This window comes from Trematomus bernacchii, unplaced genomic scaffold (assembly GCF_902827165.1).
Source record: "Trematomus bernacchii unplaced genomic scaffold, fTreBer1.1, whole genome shotgun sequence".
In the NCBI taxonomy this organism is placed as follows: Eukaryota; Metazoa; Chordata; class Actinopteri; order Perciformes; family Nototheniidae; genus Trematomus; species Trematomus bernacchii.
In genome coordinates, this window is record NW_022987573.1 from 1,539,033 (window position 1) to 1,565,413 (window position 26,381).

Consider the following 26,381-nt stretch of genomic DNA (forward strand, 5'->3'; position numbering starts at 1 on the left):
GAAGCTGCCTATTATGTGGCTCTCCATATCCACCCACTGCTTGGTACAAGGCTGTCTGTGCCGCTTAACTCTGGCACACGGACTTTCTGTGATACAGCAGAGCCCTCAGTGCAGGGAGCATAGTGCCGATGCCAAAGTCCTGTTATCCAAATCCGTCGGCACTGTCTCATTTAACAGATAAGAGGCTAATCTACAGGGTGGGCAGGAGATAGACCTACAAATACAAGGCCTCTCTTGTCACTCTCTCGCCATTCTCCACATTCCTGGGATGTGTATAGGCATTTGCAGCCAAACAAAAACCTAAAGGATCTTTTTCCTTTATCCCCTGAGGCCGATGAGTTGTTATAAAATGTAAATCACAATGTATTTGTTCTATTTATCTGCCTGAATTGTCTTTAATCTTACATATGTAAATTACAGCTGTCCCTTCCTTTTTTTTTATCTGCAAGTATAATACTGAGCAAACAATCATAGCTCCAAGCAGCACAGCAATGCTAGTACAAATATCCTTGTAATACTATAGTTAATCAGTGTCCAACACAAAACAGATTGTAGTGCTCAAATAGGAATTAATGAGTATTTACAATATGGGTGGGTAAATACTGTGGAAAATACTTCTGGGCTCAGACTTGCTGAAGGAAAATGCAATGACATGTCCTTTACAGTACATCATGTCAGGGTCCTCCGACTTTACTCAATCATCACTCAGTCAATTTGACTCTGAGCAAGATGAATCTCCAGTAGACTTGGGAATGGTCTGAAAATGTTAACTTCAGCCAATACAATACCTGAGCAAAAATGCCAAAAAATACAATTTCCAACCCCCTACTTTCAGAAACATCAGCATAAACCCCCTTTAAAAAAACACTATCAGATGATTTAAATCATGGCTGTCTGATCAAACAACAATGAACAACTTGAAAGTACTTGTACGTTTTCTACTCACTGCCTTAATCATTACTAAATCCTTTTGAGGTTTAATATCCAAGAGCTAATTCCCATTCCAGTTGCTCAATTCCCAACAGGAGAATATATGCTAGTTAGCCTTTAGTTGATTGCACACAACTACGTCTGCTCAGCAACATACTGTTTGTGAAAACAAAGGGTTAAAAACCGATGAATAAACAATGGTTGCAATAATTAAAGCCCAGGTCACAGAAACAAGCACCAGCTAACCAGCTCTCAGACAGATTGTTTCTCTGTAATTGTTTATGTCCTTTTGTACTGTAGGCTGCATAGTTACAAACATTCAGACTTTATTCTTGATGTCTGGCATTTTCACTGCAAATCCTTGGCGGTGAGGGAGCTCTGACACTAAAAAAACGTACTCTCAGTCAATAAATATGACACAAATAAGTATCATAGTCATTATTCAGCTGCTTGAGAATGGATGTCATGTTATTTTGTGCTGCAAATGTATTCATAATTAAATATTAAGTTTCATTTCAACGTCAACAAATGCATGCTATTGTGTTCAACTTGTTGTACCTAAGGACTTTCCAAAGATACAAAATAATTTCCATATTGCTGTGGAATTGTGTACAAGTGAAGGATTGTGCTCCAGCAGAGGTTATATTACCCCATGTCCCCACCTCAGTGCACTTTTCAAGATCAAAAGCTGTTTGAAGTTACTCTTCATACCTGTTACATGAGACGAAGATAAACCCGTCTCTGAAGTTACCGTCAAGAGCTCAATGGGGCCCCGGCATATTAAGTTATCAGTAAGTTATGTAATGCTAATTCCCACTTCTGTTTATCAAATGCAAGGTGAACATGGCAATCAGATCATTTGAGGGACAGAAAATACAGGAATAAAAAGAATCTTCACATTCACATGACATCTTTAGATTTCTATGTATGCAGTTTGAGTTCTTATTGCCTCTTGTGCGCCTCTTTGAAATGATTTCCAGGACTTCCCACAGTTTCCACAATACTTATCAGATCAGGTTCCTGCCTACAGGCTCTTTCCAACCACAACACTACCATACCATCATAATGTGGCCTAAATTGCATGTGTGCACCTGCCGATGACAAAATATCCTTTGGCCCACTAGAGACATAGCCTCGAGGAGCAACCCCTCTTACATCTGTCATGATCTCATCCTCACTATTTGTTTTAACACACTGATATAAGGCACCTACAACCCTGGGCCAAGGCTGAGGTCCTGTTACAGAGACATAAATCAGTTACATATTGCTTTTTTGCTGCATATTCACACAAATTAGAAGAGGACCTTCATGTAATTTCCATTTTTTAAGTGGTTCAATTAAAACTAGAATACGGTATTGAACAAAGCTTCATTTATCTGGCTGCAGGAGGAGACTCATTATTCTTAAATGAAAGAGAAATTCAGCAGTGATCTGTCTTTTCTATTAAACTACAGAGGGTATAACAAGTCTTTCATCAACAAGACTCTAAAACAGTCATTTTAAAGTCCCTTCTTTATGTTTAAATGATGTTTAAGTGGTGTCATAGAAAGCTGTTCAGTTAGGATTCCTGTTCACAATCTAAGGACAAAGGATTTCTTTGCCATTTCACATAAAACAATGCAATCTCAGATCTGTGGAGCCAATTTTAAAAAGCTGCAATGAATTAAGATATAATCACTTTATCAACTGCATGGTGTAGAAATCAGTAAATCATATTTTGACTGTGGTTTCAACGTGCACACAGTTATAAACCATTTAGTTGTGTTCGTGTTGTGTTAAGGCAAGCAAGCTTTGGATACATTGATGATCGCTGAGAGGCGAGAGTATACAACTCTTACCCACATTTTACTGGCCATGCTGCGATTTAACCTCACTGTTAACATTACCACCAGGCGATTCTCCTTAAAAAACAGAAGACAAAAGGAGATTACTGTACATTGCCATATTGATATTTTTCAATCTAATTACATAGAAACGAATAACATTAGTTCAATATTGCGTAGCATAGCAACTGAAATTGTGGTAATGCGTTTCAGTAACTAGGTAGCAGAATGCAACATTGCAAAAACACAAACATTTGTGGATAGTGGGCACAAGTTGTGAACACAAAATGTACATATCATCCCCTTCTAAGTGTAAATGGGGATAGCAAGCAGTTACTTTATGATGTAGTGTGATGCTATGTTTTTGTCTCCGTTTACCAACTCCTGAGAGAAATATCTGTCTCTTAAGCTGCTCCACTAGGTTCAACAGCTAGCTCTAAAAGTGTCTGCCAGTGCTGTAAAATAGAGAGGTTTGTTTCCGGAAACAGCTGCATGCTAAAATCGAAAAGGAGACAGCGAGAGTGAACCACAACGAGCAAAGACGAGCTGGAACTTTCTATAAAACTCTGTAGCTTTTTTTAGCTGATAATTCTCTCTAGGATCACAAGTACCCCCTTTCATATTATCACATTCTTTTTGCATAATCATTGATATAAAAATATCAATTACAGCGGTCAATTCTAAGAAACTTGGCAAGCAGAGAACCTCATCACACAAATGAAGTCACTGACAGCTTGAAAAAAATAAACGCTTTGATGAATATCAGATTGTTTTCTTGGAAAGGGATCTTTCTGTGAGCTTTGATACAGCTATCAAAAATACAACTAAAAGTGTCTCTTATCACATTGAACACCTCCCGTGTGGATCTAAAGGGGCCTATTACATTATTTTTTTAAATGTTGGTAGCCTGTCGACTTTTTAAACAAGTCTAATTTCTGCTTAAGCCTTGTCTCATAAACTGTCATTTCATTTCTCTTTTTTCATTTTTTCTTATTTTTTTACTTCATACTTTGTGTCTGCAGTATATTCATTGCTTTTTATGGACTGTGTTATTTTTATATTGGCTAATTGAAAAACAAAGGGTGGATATAAAGGGATGTTTGATTGTGCTACACTATACAACGAGGTAAATGGAAATATTGGTAGCTCACCTTCCTCAATGCCCGGCACATACAAAACAGACACTTAAAAGCATGGCTAAGATAATCCTTGTCCTGTAAGCTATTTATTACAAAATATCGTATTAGTATTCCAACTACAGTCTGTTCCGTCCAATGTCTCCTTCACACCCATTGTTCAAAAATAATATACTCACTTCAAAGCAAAGCCATACATCTTCAAAGGAAGATATATGGAAATGTAATTTCTAATAAACATCCCCATTCTGCATCTAAATGCAAATCATTGCCACAGTGGTAAACACTACATCAAATGTGCATGTGCATGCATTTTATTTGTGGGTCTCTATCATTCTTTTAGCCAGTACTGCAGACATTGAAACACCTGTAGCTCCTGTAGACTTCTGTCAGATCTAAAGGACATTTTTAGGCAGGTTTTGTGTTTGATAAATTAACATCAATGAAGACGTAAAAGAAGAACCATGGCTCAAAGACTATTTCAGCTTTTAAGAGGATCAAACTACTGCAAAAGTAAAGTGAAAGACTACTTCTATGACCTTTTCTGAGCTCTTGTGGAAGCAGAACAAAGCAGAACACGTCTTCAATCACCATTTGTCAGGACAAAGTTAAGAAGCGCTGTGAAATCCAATGCAGTGATTTTTAAGCCATGTTTGTTTGTGCATGGGAGGATTGGAGGGAAGAAGAGAGACGTTCCACGGCTGAGTAATTGTAGCTGTCGCCCTTCTGTCATCTCTGCTTGTTTCAGTGCCATTTAGTATGAGAGGTATTTGTCAAGCTTGAATACTCTGAGACAAGCAGGGATGATATACATTGTGTTTGCCAAAGCAAGTGGGGGGTCTGTGTACATACCATGGGCTGAAATCAGCACAAGCAAGGCTTTTATGAATCACAATTTAATTTCCAGCTCAATGATTTCACAACAAAAACACATGCGAGCATCTCAGGCTTAACCAAACTTAATTAGATGTATTCTGAATGTAGATGCATATCCCCGGTGTGGGGTTCAGTCACAAAAAATGATTAAAAAACATCAAATCTAATTAAAATCAGCATGTCTCCGCCTCTTTATCATTACACATTTCCAATGGCAGAAATATCACATCTATATACACACACAACTAGCATGGAGGAAATGTGATTTCTAAGAACTCCCACACCAGCATGTCCAGCCGTGATTCAGTGCAGAGCTCACTCTGTTTATTATATCCCTGCATTATATGTGGCAAGTGTATTGAAGCAATCACAATTCCCTCTCTCAGTTGATGGCTGAGTCACATCCGACAGTGCACCTTAGCTGTTTTAAAGCCACATCAACATGAGTGATGGCTGGCAGTCGTCTGACCCACACACCCCTAGTGGTGGTTGCATTTTTCTTCCCTGTCTCTGCAAGATGGATTTGAAATCACACAGCACCTCCTACTGTTTGAAAAACAACACATCACTCTGACACTGGACCAGATGGACCACAGCAAGTTTTTCATTCAGTAAAGCTTTTATATGGTGAATGATTCATAGAGTTACAATTATGTAGAAACTCACACAGAGGTGACAGATTAAACAATAATGGGCCGGATTATTATTATATAGCTTGCCTTAAGTAATATTTAACCTGTCAAGAGATTAAAGACATAATAGTGTAATGTTTCTTCCCCCAAGGTTAGGGTGTAATATTGCTTTATTCGCCTGGTGGCACTGCACTGGGACAGTAATCATACCAGATAATTACCTCTCTTTGTGCTGATACCCAGCAAGTCAACACTCTCATCATACATCCTTGAAATACATAGCTAACAATAACAAACTGTGTGAATGTGTCTGCTATATTTCTCTATTCTGTTTTGACTCCAAGCCAAGAGAAAATGTCACTATCAGACAGACAAAGGAACACAATGTAACACCTTACAGAGACGGTGGTGAAAATGTCATGCAGTGATAAACAGAGGCCATTTATTTAACAATATAAATATGAGTCTAAATGCATTCTATTGTGGTGAACGAGCAGCACCTGGGATAGTTTGTGAAATAGATGGAGATGTCATGCTCAAATTACCTAGACACTCTCTCCTTCACACAGGAGGCAGTGGGAGCTGTCTGTTGATGTCTTCCTTCAATGTCTATAAATTAATGAGCCGTTTTGTCGAATGAGGATTCATCACATTTATGCGGGGTGTGAAAAAGACAGAGTAACATCATTCAGTTTCTGCAATATTCTTTGTTTAACTTGTCTCAAAGGTAAATAATGCCAGCCTATTTTCTGGACCTGGGGTACATATTGGACGATAATACTACAAATCATAGCCTGTGCAAGATAAGATGGAATAATGATAAATTATACTACAGGACATACATCCACAAATATGCTTCTTGGTGTGATAGTGGAATAATTGCAACATCAACAAAAGTGCACTAGATGGCGCTATGTGAGAGAAAGTTACTGCTCTCATTCATACACACCAAAACTTCAAAAGAAAATTCCAAGAGCTTCAATTTTACATTTGTACCGCCGATTTAATCAGGCCAACGCCCTTTAAAATGTGCATTTTTTAATTTGGCTCAAGTTTTTTTAAATAACATCTCTATGTTTTGTTTTAGGAGTAGCAAAAACCCTGTGACAATTTCCCCCAAATATGTGGGGTTAGAAAAATGGACGCCCGTGAAGTCAATTTCTCCACTATAATTGAGACAAGGTAATGTCGCAGATATCTTCAGTTTGATTACATTTCGCAAATGTAATTTCTCATCATGCTTTGATTTCACACCTCACAGAGGCTCAATGGTCCTGAATGTGTCAATCTGCGGTGCGACAGGGAAGAGGCGCACTGAGGTTCAGTAGGGACACACCGGCCGACACAGGGATACAAACATAAGCTCTTACTGGAGTCTTTAAAGGCAGCTGAGCCAAGAAGGACTTTATTACCCAGAGAGCACTCGGTATTCTCCCACGAGCTCCCTGCCTCGGTTAATGTTGATCAGGGTGCGCGGGGTGGTCGCTGCCTGCTTATCTCTCAGTGTGTGCGTGTCTCTCCTCCACGCACAGGCGCCCTGCACTCCAGTCTGCTGACACACCGCGAGGACAGTCCGCGCTACACGTCCGCGTCATTGGACTCTATGTGGATACAAAGCCCGGTCACAACACACATCCATGGGGATAATTTAGTTGCAACTGCAGCCCAAGACCATTTACATGAGAACAGGTAAGTGACTTAGTTATTATTTAGAAAGGCACATTTTCGGACGGCATGTTCCTTATTCTCAAACTTGAAAGAGCTCTCACCCTGTGTGACATTCTTGATCGCTATCCACTGTCATGTTTAGTGTCTTATTCCTCGTAGGCCTATTATACTACATGAATAGATATGTGTTTCTTAATTCAGCATACAAACTGCTCTTTTAGCAATACAACGTTAGCAATAAACAAATTAAGCTAAAATCAGGCGTTTTTAACAAATTACATTCATACTGTCTTTTCTAAATCACAACAGCCCCTTGTGTTTTTACTTATAAACTGAAATCCTATCCTGAAATGCTAGATTCATAGGCTGGAGCTGGATTAATGAAGCCATAAAGTGACTGTGTTGTTAAATCAGGCGTATGGCACAAAGTCGCCAGATGAGCAGGGGACACAGTAAGACCGAGGACAATTGGCCTCTTGTGTGTTGACGGTTTTATGATAATGAAAGTGGACCCAGTTGGCCAGGCCAGTCCTGAACACACAAAGATCATTCTCAACAAGTCCGGTACTGTGGGCGCCTGCTTGGAGCTGAGGCAGCGAGTGTGTGTGACAGCACCATTATTCACCAAGATGCCTAATTACATTAGTCTTACACTGGAAAGAAAAATGGTCCTGTTAGGCTGACCCAAATGAAAACCAAAACCAAGAGCAGATGCAATTTGGCTGGACATGTTTTACTCAATTCTACCATTAGCTTTCAGACTCTTTTTCGTGTGTAGTTAAGTTGTAATATTAAAAAAAACAACGGTTGTGTTCATCTTCAATACAGATTCCAGATGTTTGCCAGACATGAGAGCTTGTCTTTTAAAGCATTATTTTAATTTAGCACCCACAGACAAACAAACGTATCACCATCTTAATTTAACATACTGTAGGCCTCAGTAAAACATATCCTTGAGATGTTTCCCTAAGATTGTAATAGCTGGAAATAAATGAATGATTTTTCCTGTTTCCACTTAATAACCCTAACATGTTTTGCATATGATTGCCTAATCTACTTTAGGCCACTATGAAATTCATGAGACTGATCATCGTTAGACTCATCAGTAAAAAATAATCAATAAAAAAAAAGCAGCCTGGACCAGCTGCCACTTTCAGGAAATCATGTTCTTGCTGCCTGGAGAGGCTCATGAATCTTGCATGTGCCCCACTCAAACAAACATGGAGAGAAATAGGACACAATTGGAGAATTGCACAGCACTAACAGTAGGGTGTAACTGTAAGCTGTTTGTGGGCGAATTCATTCAGGTGTAATGCATTGTGTGACTACTTTACCAAGGAAGGAGGAGAAAAGGATTCAGATTCATCTTACCAGCCACATAACAGAGATCAATAATTAATATAACTGTATTACGTGTTTGTATGTGTGGTATTTGGGGCATCTGCTTGAGTGCAAATACACTCTTTATTTATAAAAAGGGAATAAGACATAACATTTAAAATATATGTGTCCCTCTCACATCCGCCTGGGGAACTACAGGGGGCACAGACACAGACCATCGTGTATTGCTGACTCTCTGTCCAAATGCAATTCCTTAATGCACTCTGAGAGCCAGAGATCTAATAAGAAGTGGAAGAGCATCTTCAATAATGAAACCCCACCTGCATCTCTGCTGCAGAGTGAGGGCTGGGGCAGAGAGGCTTCATAAATAACAGAAGCCAGACCTGACACGTGCTGCTCCAACGTCTGGCAACTGCCAATAATCCCTCTCATCTACTAAAATGCTGTTCTTGCAGAGTAGGGTGAAACAGAAACAATGCTTAGTTTTAGTTTGCAGTCATCAAGTAAATGTAGTCTCTTGCAGAAGCTTTACTCTATAAACAGTTCTCCAGAACGAGATCATGGATATTTAATCAGGTTTTACTGACGAGGAGAGTACAAGAAGAGCTTCCTGAGATCATTTTTAACACATGGGAGCAGGGAGCAATTAACAAAAATACTTGAAACACGTTTTATTCTCTTGATTACTAAAGTCATGTCAACGTTAAATTAGTCCTACATTATTTTTCTTCTCTTTTCTACACCCTGTTGACTGTAATAACTTGTAGTGCTTTTGGACTCCATGTAGCAAGTCAGTATCTTCTTCACTCAGGCGGTAATTTAGTTGTTGTTGTCACAGGAGCGTTGTTGTGAAACAAATTAATTTTCTCTCCAATATTTGAGACAAATCCCTGTAGCAATTAACCTGCATTTGAGCAATTAACCGGTGCTTGTCGCTATCTAATAACTACAGACTCTTGAGGCTCAATTCCCTCTCTTTCAGCTTTGTCGATTACATTAGATGTCAGTTCATAATCCTAATGTTTTACCAGGAAGTGGCAAAATCACATGAATGCTTAATGATGGAACAGTGTTGTTTCCTTTGTTTTGGAGCGTCTTGTCCTGTTTATGAAGCGAGCCTTTCTTTCTGATGCAGAATGTGACCCTCGCTGCTGTTCTTAAGCCTGACCCAGTGGCTGACAGAGCCACAGGCTGTCCTCGCTATGAAAAGATAGCTCTGTGTCGAGCTGCAAAGATTGACCCAGCAGGCCCCATGACTCTCCTGTTGTGTCTCGCAAAGAGTCTCATGAGCGTGATTTATTTAGTTCAGAAGTCACTCTCAAAGAGCTTCTTTCATGCCGTAAATAATGTACAGAAACCCCCTCAAGAAATATGGATAATATGGAAGGCGTATGCTAAACTACTGTTAGTAAGTGCTGTGTATCAAGCTAACAAGCCTTCTCAACAGTAATCCGCTTCACTATACAGTATCCTAAATTGAGGGTTTTTTTCAATTGGCCATCTGCATCAGTGTGTGTGTGTACGTGTGTGTGTTTTTGTATAGCGACCAAGAAGGAGAGAAGCCTTTTATCCCCCTCTTCAGCTGCCGAGTGCCTGAAATATTTAACAGGGACTGCACTATTTTTGGGTTTGCGCTCGGTTTGTTGAGGAGCTTATGTAATATGTAGTTTCAGCTCAACGTGCGCGGGTACTGTCGTATACCAAATAACACACCAGCTTCTCGGCTAACTTAAGCGTGGCGATGGTGTAAACAATATGACTTTGCAGACATACTGTACGCCACGATGAAGGATACTGTACGGTGAATCGGAACAAGGACTCCTGCACCATCTGTGCTTCGATTGATTTAATTCCTGTTTTTAAAACGGTGTCTTGTTTTTCAAGGAAGCAGGACCAGGCCCCGTCTTCTCAGGTTACTTGTTTCTTTGGAATATCGATCAACTCATCTCTCTTCCTGCAACTGTCCCCATCTCTCCCCCTTTCTTTCCTTAATTTGTCTCCTTTCTCTGTATACTGTTCTCCACCATCTCCTCTCCTCCCTTTTCTCTGAGGTGTCAGATTCTCTGACTTGTGCCCTGGTGTGGAGGATGGGAGGAAAGCAGGGATGAAAGGGAAGAGAGGAAAGTCATTTTGCAGATAGAGAGTGACCTTCATCCAGCAAGAGGGATGGGATAAAAGCTGGAGTTAATACCCTGCCAAAGAGTATTCTCCGCCATGCCAAAAAAAAACATTCAGAATGATATATGGTTCTAGTAGAAGCTCTCTAATAATAAAAAGCATTCAATTGTAAGTCAAGGCAAGGCAAATGATCAGAAAGTTCCTCAGGGATAAACACTCAAAGTGTATAATCGAATGCAAACAGCACGTGATGTACAAAGCCATGATGTTTTCCATAACATATTGTTGGTGATCTTTAATATGAAAAATAGAGCTCCAACAATAAATCAATTATTCGACCAGCCAAAAATGAATCTGCAATTATTTTGCCAAACGATTAATCACTCAAGCAAAAGAGCCAGACTTCTCTTTGGAGTTGGTCTCTTAAATGGGATGACTTGCTTATTTTTGTATGTATGATACTGACAAGTAATTTGAAGAGAGCACCTTAGACTCATTTTCTAATATTTGAGAGACAAAACAAATCATAGGAAAAATAATCGGCACATTAATTGATACTGAAAGTTAGTATGAGCCTAAAACTGAAATGAAAAGTGTGCCGTTTAAGGACTTGAGCCCCACAGTCCCCATGCTAACTAAAGCCAGTGTAAATAAAGGCTCAGACAGTGTCACTCTGTGTCTGGAACCAGCCGCCACTTGGGAGATAACAATTGACAGCCCAGAAACACGGCCCCATAAGGTTCATTATCTGTATGTTTGTGTTGTTCTCATCCCTGCTGGCAATAATGAGAAAAAGGAGGAAGGAACTCAGGTTTAGCTAATGAAGAGACAGGATCCTCTGTGAAACAACACTTGATCAATGTATGTTTCTCGCACAGTGGTCATGTTCATTCAAGGGTAAACCATTGTAAATAACCATTGGGCCAGAATCAACTAAAAACTACTTCCTGACACTCACAGGAAGTGATTGCTTAGAGTAGACTGCCATAATAATGTGAATTACACTCCTGTTCATTAGTTATTGGATTCACTCTTAGTGAGGCAGATTCTGTGGCTCCATATTGACACATTTTAAGTTGGCGTGACAATAAGCCACAAATGTATTGATTCTGGCCACGTTGAGATATGACAGACTTTGCAAATGCACCCGTTTCTGATGTCAATGATCTGAGGCGTCTGAGCTGTCATCATATTGCGGAGAGTGGAATGATAGCTGTGAATAAAATAATCTGCTCTTGTGTAGAGACTTTTACTTCTGATTTAGGAAAAAATATGTTTGACTTGTATAATAACTAATTTGTTGTGCTCCAAATTAATCAAACTAGTACAGTTTTGAAAGATGCTTTGAACCTTTGGTCACAGCACAGGATATCTTGTAGTTTTATTCACTCTAAAACGCCACAGATTATGGACTTTAAACCACACTGCTTTTGGGTAATCTTATCAGCGTGAGCCCACATTTTGTGAAGTGGCTGTCGTGAACTGTGGGTCTCCTCTTGGCTGTAGGGAAGTAGATCTGGCTCCGGGGGCAGCAGGCGGCCCAGGGGTCTGATAACCCTCTCTGGGGCTCTGTGGCTGACAGGCGGCTCGCTCTGCAGGCCGACACTGTTATGCTCTAACACCATCTGAAGCTGGGGGGCTGATCCTGGACGACGGTCCCCTCTGCCCCGAGGGGTGACCCCTCCTATAATATGTGACAGAGCTGAGACAGACACGCTGAGAGATGAAACACTGCTCTTTAATTTCAAGCCTCTCCTGTTTCACAACTAATGCCTCTCCACCTCTTATCTTCTCGCTCTCTCATCTCAGTGATGATGTTGTTGAAGTGCAACCATGGTAAAGTAACATTTTAATACTCAAATCAAGTGCTTTTAAGTGTTAAAGTTGTGCGCTTTACCCGTCAAAGCGTTATGGAATTTACTTTTTTTTTGTAGATTTAAGTGGGGGTTCAGTTGAGAAAAACAGTGACCTCATATATTCTCTGCACCAATCCGAGTAATATTTTTAATGGAAATCGGATAATGGTGGTTGTGTTGTATTAAGTTGCTCTAATGTGTTATTATAAAACCCTAAGAACCCTTCAACTGTGCTCAGTGTGGATTCAGGTTTAGTGCAGCTACAATTGATAGAGCATATATAGTTTATGAAAGTGGGAGAGGAGGTATAAAATGTGCTTCATTTGTACAAGAGTTTTATGTAGCATACAGTCTTCTCTTGGCTGCAGTAACATAATTACTCGTCTCGGCTCATAAAGCCATATTACTGATGAATCCCAGCATGACTTATGGCAGTGATGCTGTTAAACCTAATCCAAACATGCAGCCTCAAATAGTTCATTAATCAAGAAGCCTCTGCATTAAGTCGTAACTCTGCTGAAATGTTCGTATTCAGGCTCTCTTGAATAGGCAGTCGCTATTCCAATATTTTCCACAATTTAGAGCTTCTACACACGCTCTTGGGTACAGCACGCAGTACAATTCATAGAAGCGCCGAATGGCCTATTTACATTTGTTTCGGTGGGTACACTTGTGTGTTATTGTGTGGATGTGTGCAGACGTTTCCCTGAGGGTCTTATTTTAGCACTGACCACTATAGTGAAGAACAGGACTCCTCTCTTTACTCAACCATTTGTCCATCATCATCATCATCTCAGGAAATGACGGTCTCATTGTGTCATCCCATGTACTCAAACATGGCAGGACTTTGAGTTTGTCCATGACAGATATCTGACTCCTGCAGAGCTTCTCAGCAGATCAAAGCTTTTGTTCGCTCTTGTGTTTCAACAGGACGATTTCTGCCGGTGTGTGTGTTAGTGTGTGTGAATTGTTTCCTTCTTTCATCCCAGCAGCTGTATGTGGGTTTGTTTTCTGCACACAGCCCTGTGAGCGTGGCAGTCTCTATGTGTGTAAATGGTCTCTCACCTCTTGCCCTTGCCATGCGCGTGTACACACGTTGACACCCTTGCACTTACTGCTCTCTATGTGCCCACCCGGGGGACACCCTATCCTCTCTGTGTGTTTATCGAGCGGACACTCAATACCCTCGACCCCCTGTCTGCGTTATATGCAGAGGGGAACCCTGTTTCTATCTTTCACCATGGAGATCAGGCATGTCCTCATTCCTTCTTCATTTTCTCTAAGCCGGCCCGGAGCCGTCTGTTTGCCGCGTGTGAGAGAGACATGTTTGCCTCTGAACAGGTGTCCAGTCCTCTAGACAAGCGGGCTGCATAACATCCTTTTCATCTCGCAGACTCTCTGGAGTGGATGCTCCTGAAAACACGGCTAAATATTGCTGGTGGCTGTCAAGGATACGCTGGTTGCTTTTATCCAAGACTTCTTTGATGTATGCTACACAGAACTAAGGCCAAAAGAGAAAAACACCTCTCGATATCCTAAAGGATAATTTTGTTTTTTTCAATTTTCCGGTAATGAATCGTGTCTTGTTTTTTTGGCAGGAATCCTTTTTGTAAAATTGTACTTATAAGAACCAGTTAAGGACACATTTAAACAGCTTTTGTTGTTTATCACACATACCCAGACAAATAATCTATGTTTTTTACTTATAAAAACGTTTTAAACCTAGTCACTTTTTAAACAGGCAAGAGCTGACTGATGACTTTCCTCTTATGGCCATTCCTTAAGTTTGTGTCAGTCATTTGGTTTCGTAAGTCATGCTTCATTCAGGGTATTTAAAGATGAATCCAAGCAGTGACTCATAACAAGAAGCTCCTGCAGACAGATTCAGTCAGGCAGAGCAGGACCAAGGTGACACAGTGACAGTGGAGCAGGACAGTCGATGCTCTCTGCCTCGCTCTCCTGCTCGGACTATTTTGGCAGCCGGGTGCTGCAGTCTGCACTTTGCTAATTCCCTGTTCTGAGTTACCAGGTCTAATTTAGAACAGAGGGGCTCTGTTCATCCTGGAACGCTGCTGCTTGGGATTCTGGAAATGAGGAGTTCAGAGACTCTCCGCCCTCACACAGACACAGAGCACATGCCTTGTTATCAACCCACAGAGCAGAACATAATGATGCCTCCAACCATTAGCTCCTAATGCAATAAAACGCTAACATTTTAGCCATGCCCTTCAGTGCCTTAACATAATGAAGTTAGCCCACGGGTTGCACAAATGTGCTCTGTGATAACACGTGTTCAGGATGCATCGATCAAGCCTAAAGTCACAATTACGCTGTCTTAAAGTATATCTGTAGCTAACGGCAAGCAAAATGCTCCATATTTTGTTTATCTCAAGTCACCCTTGGGGTTTGTTTGATATTTATGGAAATTGTATGGAGATGAACGTCAAACTGATAGTTTTATAAGTCAATCCATTGAGCATCTCTCAACAAAATGGAAAGGAAGTCTGATTTGGTGCAATCTTATACAAGAAAAAGACACTTGCTCCACTTACTACCACATTTTGACGGGCTGGCATGTCAGACTGCACCGCGGCCGAGGAGGGGAATATAAAGCCCACACAGGCCGTCAAGCTCTGTAGGATCTTAAGAAGGATGTGTGTGAGCATTCTAACGTCTCTTTGCAAGCATCCAGTGCATGAATAAATCAACGGAGCAGCAGTGGCCTTGTGCACTATGCAAAAGCAATAAACCTGCCTACAACAAGTCTCTCAGGAATTGAATCTCATCTAAAATAACACCCATTTATTAAACATGATCTACTCACATAGCTCACCAAATCTACAGACAGCATGCAGATTTAGAAAAGACACAAACATATGCCAGGCGGCGTCAGTAGGATTGCAGCAGTGGGCTGCTGGTGGCTCTGTAGGCTGGTTGGAATTCACTTGGCAGACAAACAAGTGGCCTTGATGAGTCAACAAGGAGGAGAGTCACTGAAAAGGAGTAGTTAACATGATCTATGGTGATAAAGAATTCCTCTGATATCTCAAAAGTCTGAACAGCCTAATTAAAATCAAAGGCTTTTTATATATAGTGTTGTAAGCAGAGCTGAGGATAAGTAATTTAATGAATGAGTCAATCGACAGAAATTAATCAACAGCCGCATTGATAACTCAATAATTATTTATAACTACGCTAGCGGCTAAAGAGGGAGAAATGTTGATTACTTGTCAGGTCCACTTTGTTCAGGGCCAATATATTTCTACATTAACTTGATGAATTTCACAACATTTGGAAAACATTTTCATAGTTTCCTGATGATAAATCTTCAGACTTTTCATCCAAGTGCTTCTGATAGATGCAACTTTAGTCTTTTAAGTAAAAATGCCAAACATGATCTATATCCAGCTACAGTAATGAGAAATGACGCTGAATATTTTTGGGTTGGACTGTTGTTCAGACTAAACACATTTAAAGTCATAATGTTTCTAAATATTTTGTTGATATTTTCCGGCAGAATGAAATTAAATAATCATCTGAGTAATCATCAACAAATAAAATAGGTGTATAACTCTAATTGAAAGCATTTGTCACATCCTTTAAAAAAATCAGGAATAAAAGGAATATCTCCTTTCCTTTATGTTCTGCTCATCACACAGAGTGTAGCTATATGTATGCATCCCATCTACTTCCCCTGTCCAGGCTGACAAATGTAAGCAAATATAAATCACGAGGAAACACGAATGATTCCATGAACTAATTATACACATCATTCTGAGACTGAGCTGCCAGGTGACTCGCACATTAATCATAATACCCAATGTCACATTACTGACATGCACGTCGCTGCTGCCACATTGTCGTTCTGGGATCAACACAGATGCTCCTCATTTGCTGCCCGGATATAAACTCTGCCCATAAGACTGTTTCTCTCTCTGACTGACTGATGAAGATGGAGTAGATAGAAGTCATTCCAAACATTTCCAATTTTATGAAAACTGGATTTGAATGGAATTTGATTAACTTTGTATAACACTCACGCCTGGCTTGACGGAGAGGACATACTTTATTTGTTTTTTCTACCAATTTCACTAATCACTCAACTGGCTGTGAGAGGAACTGCTTGTCAGTTAATGAAGACGCACAGATAGTGTGTTAGTCACCGATGGCAACCCACAGACTGTTAGGACCCCGAAGCTGACAATATCCTGCACACACGATGGTCTTCATTATGAATTATTACCATCAATAGTACATCGGACTCATACTTCTATAGAAGTTCCTCACACAGATTCTTGATTTGATGTTTTTTCAAAGGCCTTTAAAAATATAGATGTATTTGATGGGGAAGAATTGTCCTTTGTTCATCTGAATGTCTTTCATCTCAAGGAATTATCATTTAGCCAACAATGCAGGTTGATACAGTATGAATATTTTCATATAAGAATTTAAAGAAAATGGCTATTTGATAAATAGTTGCACATAATGCTCAGTATGACTGAAATTCTTATGCCACGACATCAGTGAGATCTTGAGTGCAAACAATGATGTCTGTGTGAGCATGAATGCAAACGTTTGTGACTTTGGTACGATGGAAATTCTTTTGAAAAGATACAAAACGCTTATATACAAAATGTATTTTAACTTCATTCTCTTCTCTTTCAGAGCGACACTGAAAGACACCGGAGAGCCAGAGAACGAGTGCTGGCCTTGGTTTGGCTGAGTGACCAGCGACTGAGCCTTGTTCATGCGTCTCCCTGCGTGCCACTCCCACATCACTATGAACTGTGAGCAGGACTTTGCAGACGGGGGCTTGGGAGTGACCCTCACACTACGACTGCTCATGCATGGAAAGGTACGAGCCTCCTGCACATAATATGTTTATGAGTAACTGCCTCGTTAATTACCACAAATATATAGACTTCATAAATAATGAAGCATTATATATGTTATTGCTTTTTAAAAATTGAATTCAGTGTATGAAATAACTTGTATCTCCTTGTGTTTTTAGGAGGTTGGAAGCATCATAGGAAAGGTAGGAATCCCTATTTATATTCTACTACACCAGAAACTGCTGATGTTTTAAAGCATATATAATAAATACCAATTATATTGCTTTATTAGATGAGGTTTATGTTTTTTAAATGCTATTCTCTGTCTAATCTTGTTCAAATGTATCTATATTTCACATTTTTCAAAGCCAAATCCCTTTTTGATGCCTTTTATGTAGATTTATAATACACCTTTGTGGAATAATTCCTCCTTTCCATCTTGAAATCATTGCAGAGCACAAAGCTCCCTAACAAACAATTTTTGTTTTGAACATCCCCATTCTAAATGTAATTGCCCTAAACCAACCCTCTTAAGACTTTGCCACCACCCCCACCAACCCATGATGCAACCCAGTAATCCATCAAACAGAAACATAAGTGCATTGACTGCAAGCCTCCTGTTGAAAACTGAGCTCCAATGACATATTACTGTAGGCCCCTCGTGGGCACTTTAAGTGTCTGCTAGGAAAGGCCTGGCTGCTCTATGCTGCCTCGCTGGCTCCAGCTATAACGCCTTGTAATACAACACCTACAAAAGACATCAATAGAAGACAGAACAGGGACAAAAAAAAATATGAAAGCAAGAAAATAAAGAGTGTTGGAGAGAAAGATCCCACAAAGGACTGCAAATCAAAATATCTCAAAGAAAACAGAGAAAAGAAAAATAGAGACGGGCGAGGCACAGCTCAACACAGAGAGGCACTTGATCTGCAGTACTTGGACTAATGACAAGCCTCTCCATCTATTTGGCAGACCTCTTATCTTTGCTCATCAATAGAAGACACCAGAATCACAATGCACCACTTAATAATACATTTTCCTGGAGTGTAAAATAAATAACAGTGTAGCCAAGAGTGGGACATGATAACGTTTTTGATACGGTCAGTCAGAGTGGATGCATGATGTTGTGAACATAGGTGTGACAGCTTGGATGGACTTAAGCCCAAAGATAAAAGAAGAAAGGAGAAGAAACAATCTGAAAACCAGCAGAGGATGAGCTGTAGCGTGACAAAAGTCTGACATAATGTTCTTATCCCTAGCAGGAGCTCTTAACACACGCTGCATATTGAGCCGTTACAGCAGGTGTACGTCCCGTTCAGACGCACAGATCCATTTTATATCTTTTTGAGACAGCAGTACAGATATCACCGCTGCGATACATTGCACATTGAAACACAAGCTGAAATGTGTTCTGCTAAATTCAATTCTGACTTTCGTGGTTTAAAATAGCCAGTTTCACTTAGAGGCTGAGGACACCGTGATGTTTTAAATGAAGCACATTTGATCTTGTTTAAAGCTGTCCTTCATCTTCTCTTTTGCAGAAAGGAGAGACTGTGAAACGAATACGAGAAGAGGTACTGTGTCCATGATTTAGAGATTTAAAACAACAGCTTTTTATAGTCTGCATCAGTTATGCTATTTGATGTTGTTATTAAATGTGTTTCTGACTGCGTGTCAGCAAGAAATACAGCCAAAATAAGCCCTCTTCGTTCCCTATTTCTGCTACTAAGACATGAACCGACCACATCTCTTCCTCATTTTAAGAGCAAATATAATTCAATCCCAGAAGGCCTTTAATGCTGCACAGGCTCTCTGGCCTTGTACATTGTATGTATTAATAGTAAAGCTTAGTTCTCTCTGTATGATCTTTGAGTCTGAAAAGCATACAGAGCAGGAACATTGTCCAGATTGCCTTTTGGGCAATAACGACACCTTTTCAATTGAAATCCTCTCTCTCTCTCCCCATCATTTACCTACCCCTCCTGTAGCTGCCTGCTAACCAAATCCTTTATCTGTTCCTGCTTAAAACAACTTACTTTTTCTCTTCCCCTCCATTCTCTCTTTATAAATCCCAAGGGTGCAGCCAAACTAACACCGCTTGGTTACCTCTTTGTATTAAAAAGTAATTAGGCTTACACCTTGGCTGTACATTTGATTCTTTTTCTGGCTGCTAGGGTTTAATGTTGAACTTTATGAGGCAGAGGGATAAACAGAGGAACAATGAGGTCATGGGACAATGCAGCCCTGCAGAGCTGATGGATAAACCACTCACCCATGGTAGTCATCTACCCATTCATCCAGCCAGCCAGTTTTTGGCCTTTGTTGCTTTCCAACTGTACGAGCCTCACCCTGTCACCCGCTCCCCAGGCCTAACGGTCACAGTGGGATCATGACTCACTGGAGTGACGGGAGAAATCGTCCTGAAGCTCAGAGCCTGTCTCATGTGACTTTACCTCAAGGACACAAAATGGAAGGAGAAGGGCAGGACATTTGTCATTCACATTTGTCAAGAAACTACATTATGTTATCAGTGTGGGATATGGGATGGGCGCTCCAGCTTTCTGTCTCACTTCCTTTTAAATCATGTCACTTGACTACTACTGTCCACAGATGTGTTGTACTGTAAGGTATATCTCTGGCCTCTTAGTTGGAAACCCAACCACAAGAAGATTAAAAACAGTGTTTGACATTTTACCAAATCGGCTTGTTTGGTTTCTTGCTAAAGTTAGAGGAAAAGAACAAAACCACTCTCATGTTGTTAATGTTCTGTATATTGGTACTGTAGGTACATTCAGTAGCTGGTTAGCTAAGCCTAGCATAAAGACTGTAAGCAGGGAAAACAGCTAGCCTGGCTTTGGCGAAAGCTGAATAAAATTAACCGTCAAGCACTTTCAGTAAGGTACTGCTCCTAGCACAGGTATTGATCTTCTCCTTCTCCTTATAATGCCAACTGTCAAACATGTTAATCAGTGTTGACCATTAACTGACCTTTTGACCTCTGTCCCTACAGAGCAGCGCTCGCGTAAACATCTCAGAGGGTTCCTGTCCAGAGAGGATCATCACCATCACCGGCTCCACAGACTGCGTCTTCAGAGCTTTCACCATGATCACCTACAAACTGGAGGAGGTAACGGTCCTGCATGTCACTAAACGGTGTCACATACTGCTGAAAGGAGCTCATCGTGTCCATACAACTGAGCAAACATAGCACTGTGCGATTGCAAATGTCAAAGCAAGCTTTTGGAAGTTGTTTTGGAAGTCATAGTCGAGCCAAAAAGGTGAGAGAAGCCATTTCACCATCATTACAAGGAACCATCTCATCTGCACATTACCACTAATGTGCTTTTTTCGCCATCGATTATACTCTAAACTGAAGTGATGAAAGGAAATGCTTTAGCTTTGTTTCATAGCACTTACAGATATGATAACGCTGCAGATGAAAATGTAGGATTAGTGAATTTAGCTGCTGTTGTGTAAGTGGAATGACGTGATGCTTGTTGTGCATTTATCCGGGAAGTTATTTGTCATATAAATGTGTTTTACTTGGCAACACAGTCCACTTGTATGAAAATCACAAATAATGCTAATGAGAAGGATTTGGATACCTTGTCATCGTCTGCTAATGAGTTGTGGATGACAGGTTCTTCTTGCTATTAATCCCCATGGTGACTGTCCATCACTGCGCTAATTAATATGGTGGAATGAGAGCCGTCTTCACTCAGATTTAGCATCACAGCAGACACTGGCAACGAAACAGGTGCTCCGTGCTCAGGTCGACAGCCTTCAGTAAACACACGCTGGCTGGGAGAGCAGTGCGGTATTCATTAAAGACTTTTCGCACTCACATCTTTTCAACCCTGAAACTCTTGAGTTTCCATGGCAACGTGTTGGCTGACCCACTGCGCGCCACATCCACCAAAGTTGAGTTATCGTATCTGTGACACATTTAATTAAAAACAAAGGGGGAATAATCAGCTTTTTGGCCACGGAGTATTAGACTTGGCATTTGTTTCTGTCTCAACAGTTTATGATTACACAGGCGCACTTAGTCCTTTCATTTGGCACTTGATCACTTGTGTGTGTTTCCGTCTGTTTTATGGAGGAAGCGTTCCCCAACTGCTGCCACATGATTGCAAAAACACACTCTTCAGCAATTTAAGTGATGTGATAATCAGAAACTATTTCTCCAATAACACAATACAATGCAGTAGCACTACACTGCAGTATCATACATGTATTCTGTTCCCAGGTGTCGAGGCTCAGCGAGCATGAAAGCCACATAATCTGTCCGTGTTCGTATCTCACAAGCAACACAATATGCTTGGGGGATTTAAGACCAACAACTCTTTGAATGAGCAGTGCTTGTGTCTGTTCTCGCCAATGCGCTTTGAGAGTTTGATTCTTTTTTGGCTAGGATGTCAGAGGGAAGAATGGGAACATTCATAGTTGTTAAGATGTGGCTCGTATTTTTAGATCAAATAAAGAAAAAGAAGCCCAGAGTCTTGTGATTGCAGCGACGAGCTGCGTGCCCCTCTTGTAATGAGACGAGACGTCAAGAGCCTGATCCGCCTCACTAAATATAGACATGGAGCAAAGAGGCACAAGAGCCACGTCAAAATATTTCTTTCAAATATAAGGTTCACAGTTATTGGAAACATTATGCAGTTCCCGTCTTAAGTAAAATCCCTTGAGGCAACACATCCACACTGTCCCTTCTTAAGTCAAGCTAATTTTATAGCAAACACAAACCGTTGAAAAACAAGCTGCATGCTTTGCATTCTGTCAGACATTTTGTTATGGGATGAACTCTGATGGGAAGAGAGACAGCGCAGCACATTTACATTTCAAAGGTTCACAGAGACACACTGTTCATTAATTAAAAGCTCAATCTCCACCCACAGGAGAGCAGGCACAGGATGTTAGCTACCTGCACTGTGAAACCCAGCTCAGTGCGGTTTTTGATCCACATAAACATCTGGATAACACATTTTTCTAAACATTTTCTTGGGCTGTTATTATCATCAGGCTTTGTCAGTCGTATATATACATTTAAAGTTTATCCACTGGGAGGTTAATGTTAAATAATTTAGCAGTTACCAAACTTAAAAAACTGAAAAGATTTTTGTTTTAATTGTTCTCTCTCAAGAGCTTTCCTTAGTGTGAGTCCAATATTCTTGTCGTTGCTAAACATAAACATCCCTAAAACAGCATGGTGTTGTTTTTACATTTTTGTACAGATTAATTAAAAAAGATAAAACAACTTAATTACTGAGCTTTGGAAGAAAGCCGATTACTTAAGCTTGGGATGGAGCTTTTTCCAGTCTTAATAAAATGCTTATAGTTTCATATTTAACACGTTGATATTTTTAACTAACTTTCAGCAGGATAACAACTACACCTATGTCCAAACTATCCCTTGATCCCCTAAACTGAAGCCTCATCTCATGGGCAAAGCAAAGTAGACTAAGCAAATGAAAATGATGTAAATAATTGTATGTTTCTGTACATCGTCATGTTACATTGCCTTACTTTTTGAAAAGATTTGTGGAAAGGAATACCAAGGTGAACCGGTTCAATGTGCTAGAATTGTTCGACTCAGTTTTATGCAGCTAGTGGAAATCTCAAAGCAATCAGTGCTGCGATTCATGTTCCCCTTCATGGAAAATTCAGAGTTTCATACAAGTGATTGAACATCCTTTAAAGACCCCACATTAGACTGAAATACATCTCCTATATCTGGACAGCAGCAATTGAACTCATATAATGAAACACAGAAAACAGGAGGCTGTAGGTGCAGAGGATGGACTACTCTTAGCTCCAGCTGCCATTAACAGAATGAATCCTATCAGCTTTTTCTGATTTCTCCTGATGATCTATTCATGTTGATGCAGTAGAAATTGTGCTTTGCTCTGTTGGAATTGGTTCATCTCGACCGATGAGTTTAACATCTCTTCACTCCTCATTATTGGAAATAAAAGCCTTTGCCTCTGGTGGCTTTTCTCTCCCTCCATTTCCACCTTGACCTCTGCTGCCTGATCCTTCCCTCTGGGACTCTCTGTTTCTCTTTCTCTCTCCCTCCCCCCTTTCTCTATGCCGACTCTCACCACATTATATTTCCCCACATCTCTCTCCAGGACCTGACTACGCTGGTGGCCAACGGCACCATCAGCTCCAAGCCACCAGTCACCCTGCGGCTGGTCATCCCTGCCAGCCAGTGTGGCTCTCTCATTGGGAAGGGGGGGGCAAAGATAAAGGAGATCAGAGAGGTGAGCAGCCAGAAAACAAATCTATCCCATCCGCCCTGCCTAATGCCGCACATGCTGGAGGAACACTGAAAAATGAGGAAAACAAATGTGCTCCTGAAGAGGAGGGAAAATAAACTGCAGCTCAAAGCGAGAGATATTTCATTTTCACAATTCTGTCAAAAATAAGTCAGCCTGCTTGTACTAAGATCAAGCATGAAAATCTATCTAGCTCTGTGAGTATGTGAGGAACAACAGTGCTTGGAGTTAAATGCTTATGTAAGATAATATCATGCTCACAATACAAATACTTCATGCTGATGTTTAGCAGGTATGCTGTTTACCATGTTCACCATCTTAATTTAGCTGGCTCAAATGCAAAAGAAAATCTCATTAGCAGCAAACCCAAAGTAGAGCTTAGATTGATGAATGTTGTTAGTTTTGTTGGTTTTTGATCCTAAACCAAATATCGGAGAACTACATTTTGACCTAAAGATGGTTCCAGAGAAAATCTCTTACAATCCATACTCTGCGGAACATGAATGTCTGAACACCAATTCACGTCAATACATCCAATAGTAGTTCAGATATTTCCTTCTAGACCAAAGTGGTAGTATCTGCACTTAGGTTGGCACCATAGTGAAATTGGATTTGGACTATTAAGGCAGGAAGTTAGCGAGACAATGCGGTACGGAAAGAACACTTAGCACAACAAACAGTATGACTCAGCAATGGCAACTTTGAAAGGAAAACTTTCAGGCCCAGTTGAAACATCAGGATTAAACATATCAGATCTGTTGCCAGAGACATCTGACACTGTAACTTTAGCGATGTACCCAACTACAAATAGTATCTCTCTCATTTTAGACTTCACTGGCAATAGCATCCAGTGGATTTTCTGCGGTTAGATGGATTTTCTCGCTGTGTTCATAACCCAAGTTTGTTTCAGTTACGGATGTGTTTTGTTTGTTTGGTTGCCACAGGACACATGCTCACTTACACTTGCATCTTGTGATATGTTTGGTTCAACAAAGTCCCCAAAAAACCCTGCAGTCTGATAGAGACATCAGTAAATGTAGATACATCTAGCACTCCTTGCCTGCAGACATGCTTTATTATGAATATATCAGCTTAAATTGAGAGAATGATATCTGCTGACCATAAGTGACTTTTCATTTATCTCTAACCTGACAGGATTTGATAATAAAAATACAGCAGCATGGTTGGTCTTAGTCAGTAAAAGAGAAGGGATATAAGGTCAGTGTAGCCAGCAGGGTGGGAGTCATGGAAAGGAGTCATGGCAGAGTAATAACGGCTTGTCTTATCTCTGGAATCAAACTAATCCTTCTTTTAAAACCCCTATCATTTGCAGAGCACCGGAGCTCAGATACAGGTGGCGGGGGATTTGCTGCCCAACTCTACCGAGCGAGGGGTGACGATATCTGGGAATCAGGAGTCTGTAATCCAGTGTGTCAGACTCATCTGCACAGTAATCCTGGAGGTAGGAAGCTCACTATTCCTCTCTTTATTCCACATACGCACACCTAGCTGACATGTTGTCAGGGCTCTGCTGCTGTAGCTACGGGAGGTAAATAATGGCTGTTGACATGCACGTTTCATTGCACTGCAGCTGCAGTTAATAATGCATTTTTAGTAGTCTGTCTTCCTTGTTATGTAATGCTACCTTTAACTAGAATCAACCCGCTTGTGAACACGGATTCCACAGTATTTACTATCATCTAACATAGGAAATCGCTCAACATAATAAATAATACACGCCCTCTTACACTATGCAAGTCGAAAAGGTGCTGCTCTCAGGTCAGAGCTGTTGGAGAGGACTCTAAGCTGCCAACACAAAACAAACTGGCCTGTAGCAATATCTGTGCACCTTTAGACAACAGCTCTCTTGAGAAAATCGAGGAGATGAGAGAAAAACAACCCCAAGCACAGTTTCTCCCTGTGTGTTCATGGAAGTGCACAAGTCCTTTTTGTTTTAGCTTTGCAGCTGGACCTGACTGACTAATTGCTAGTTTGATCCAGTTTTCCAGGGCTTTCTTCAAAGGCTTGGGAGTTTCATTAGGATTCTGTACCAGCAGCTTCTTGCTTTTGGCTCCAAGATTTAAATTATGCAGAGTTATACAAAAAATTTGCTGTGACTACTTCCGCACAAAATATGCTCTACATTCTGAAGCCAGATACGCCAATAGTGCAGTTACTTGATAAGATATACGGTGTTGTGCACTCGGTATAATCTCCTTTCTCATTGGTGTTTGAATTACATTTTACCTACAAATATCTCCTTGTCCATGGATGCGTGTTTTATTGCGAGGGACACTGCAGAGCCAGCCGCTCCGATGCAAACTGAAACTCAGAGCTATTATCCACTGCTTCAATTATTCAATGAATGACTAATATTATCAAAAGGAAAACAAGGAAGGGAATAATGTCTGTGTCATTAGCAGTTAAGTTCATCATTAATTGTAATGTACCAGAGTTGCACACCATTTGCACTTAGTGTCTCACTCTTTCACTTAATTGCTATATTCATTTGAGTCAATGTGAGTTTATTCCTGAGATTTATGATGAAGATTTATTCCAACTTGTTTTGTTTCTGACTCCTTAGTCTCCCCCGAAGGGTGCCACTATCCCCTATCGACCAAGCCCTTCACCAGCTGCCCTCCTCATCGCAGGGAACCAGGTGAGAGATTTTACTGCATGTTGGGTAGCTTATAAATGAAAGACTAGCACAGTTATTCTCCAGCTGTTTGGTGAATCTCGCTTTAGGGCCATAGAAGCTTTAGAGGGGATAAAGGTTAGACTGTCGCTTACAAGATATAACAGATTTTTGACGGGAGAAGAGAAAAAGAGATGTTCAACTAAATATGATGATCCTTCTCTTGTGTGTCCTGCTCATACTGTCAGAAAAC

The 26,381-nt window shown here is 40.5% G+C and overlaps 1 protein-coding gene across 2 annotated transcripts in view; it reads left to right on the top strand.

Annotated features, from left to right (window-relative positions):
• The first annotated feature begins 6,970 nt into the window (after positions 1 to 6,970).
• Positions 6,971 to 26,381, top strand: part of pcbp4 (poly(rC) binding protein 4) — a 29,798-nt gene continuing 10,387 nt past the window's right edge. For both annotated transcript variants that reach the window (XM_034126357.1, XM_034126358.1), the window contains exons 1-8: positions 6,971 to 7,086; positions 17,046 to 17,235; positions 17,392 to 17,415; positions 18,754 to 18,786; positions 20,223 to 20,339; positions 23,347 to 23,478; positions 24,827 to 24,955; positions 26,078 to 26,152. In XM_034126357.1, the coding sequence (XP_033982248.1) occupies positions 17,128 to 17,235; positions 17,392 to 17,415; positions 18,754 to 18,786; positions 20,223 to 20,339; positions 23,347 to 23,478; positions 24,827 to 24,955; positions 26,078 to 26,152 (618 nt within the window). In that variant the 5' untranslated portion in view covers positions 6,971 to 7,086; positions 17,046 to 17,127. The remainder of the gene's footprint in view (positions 7,087 to 17,045; positions 17,236 to 17,391; positions 17,416 to 18,753; positions 18,787 to 20,222; positions 20,340 to 23,346; positions 23,479 to 24,826; positions 24,956 to 26,077; positions 26,153 to 26,381) is intronic.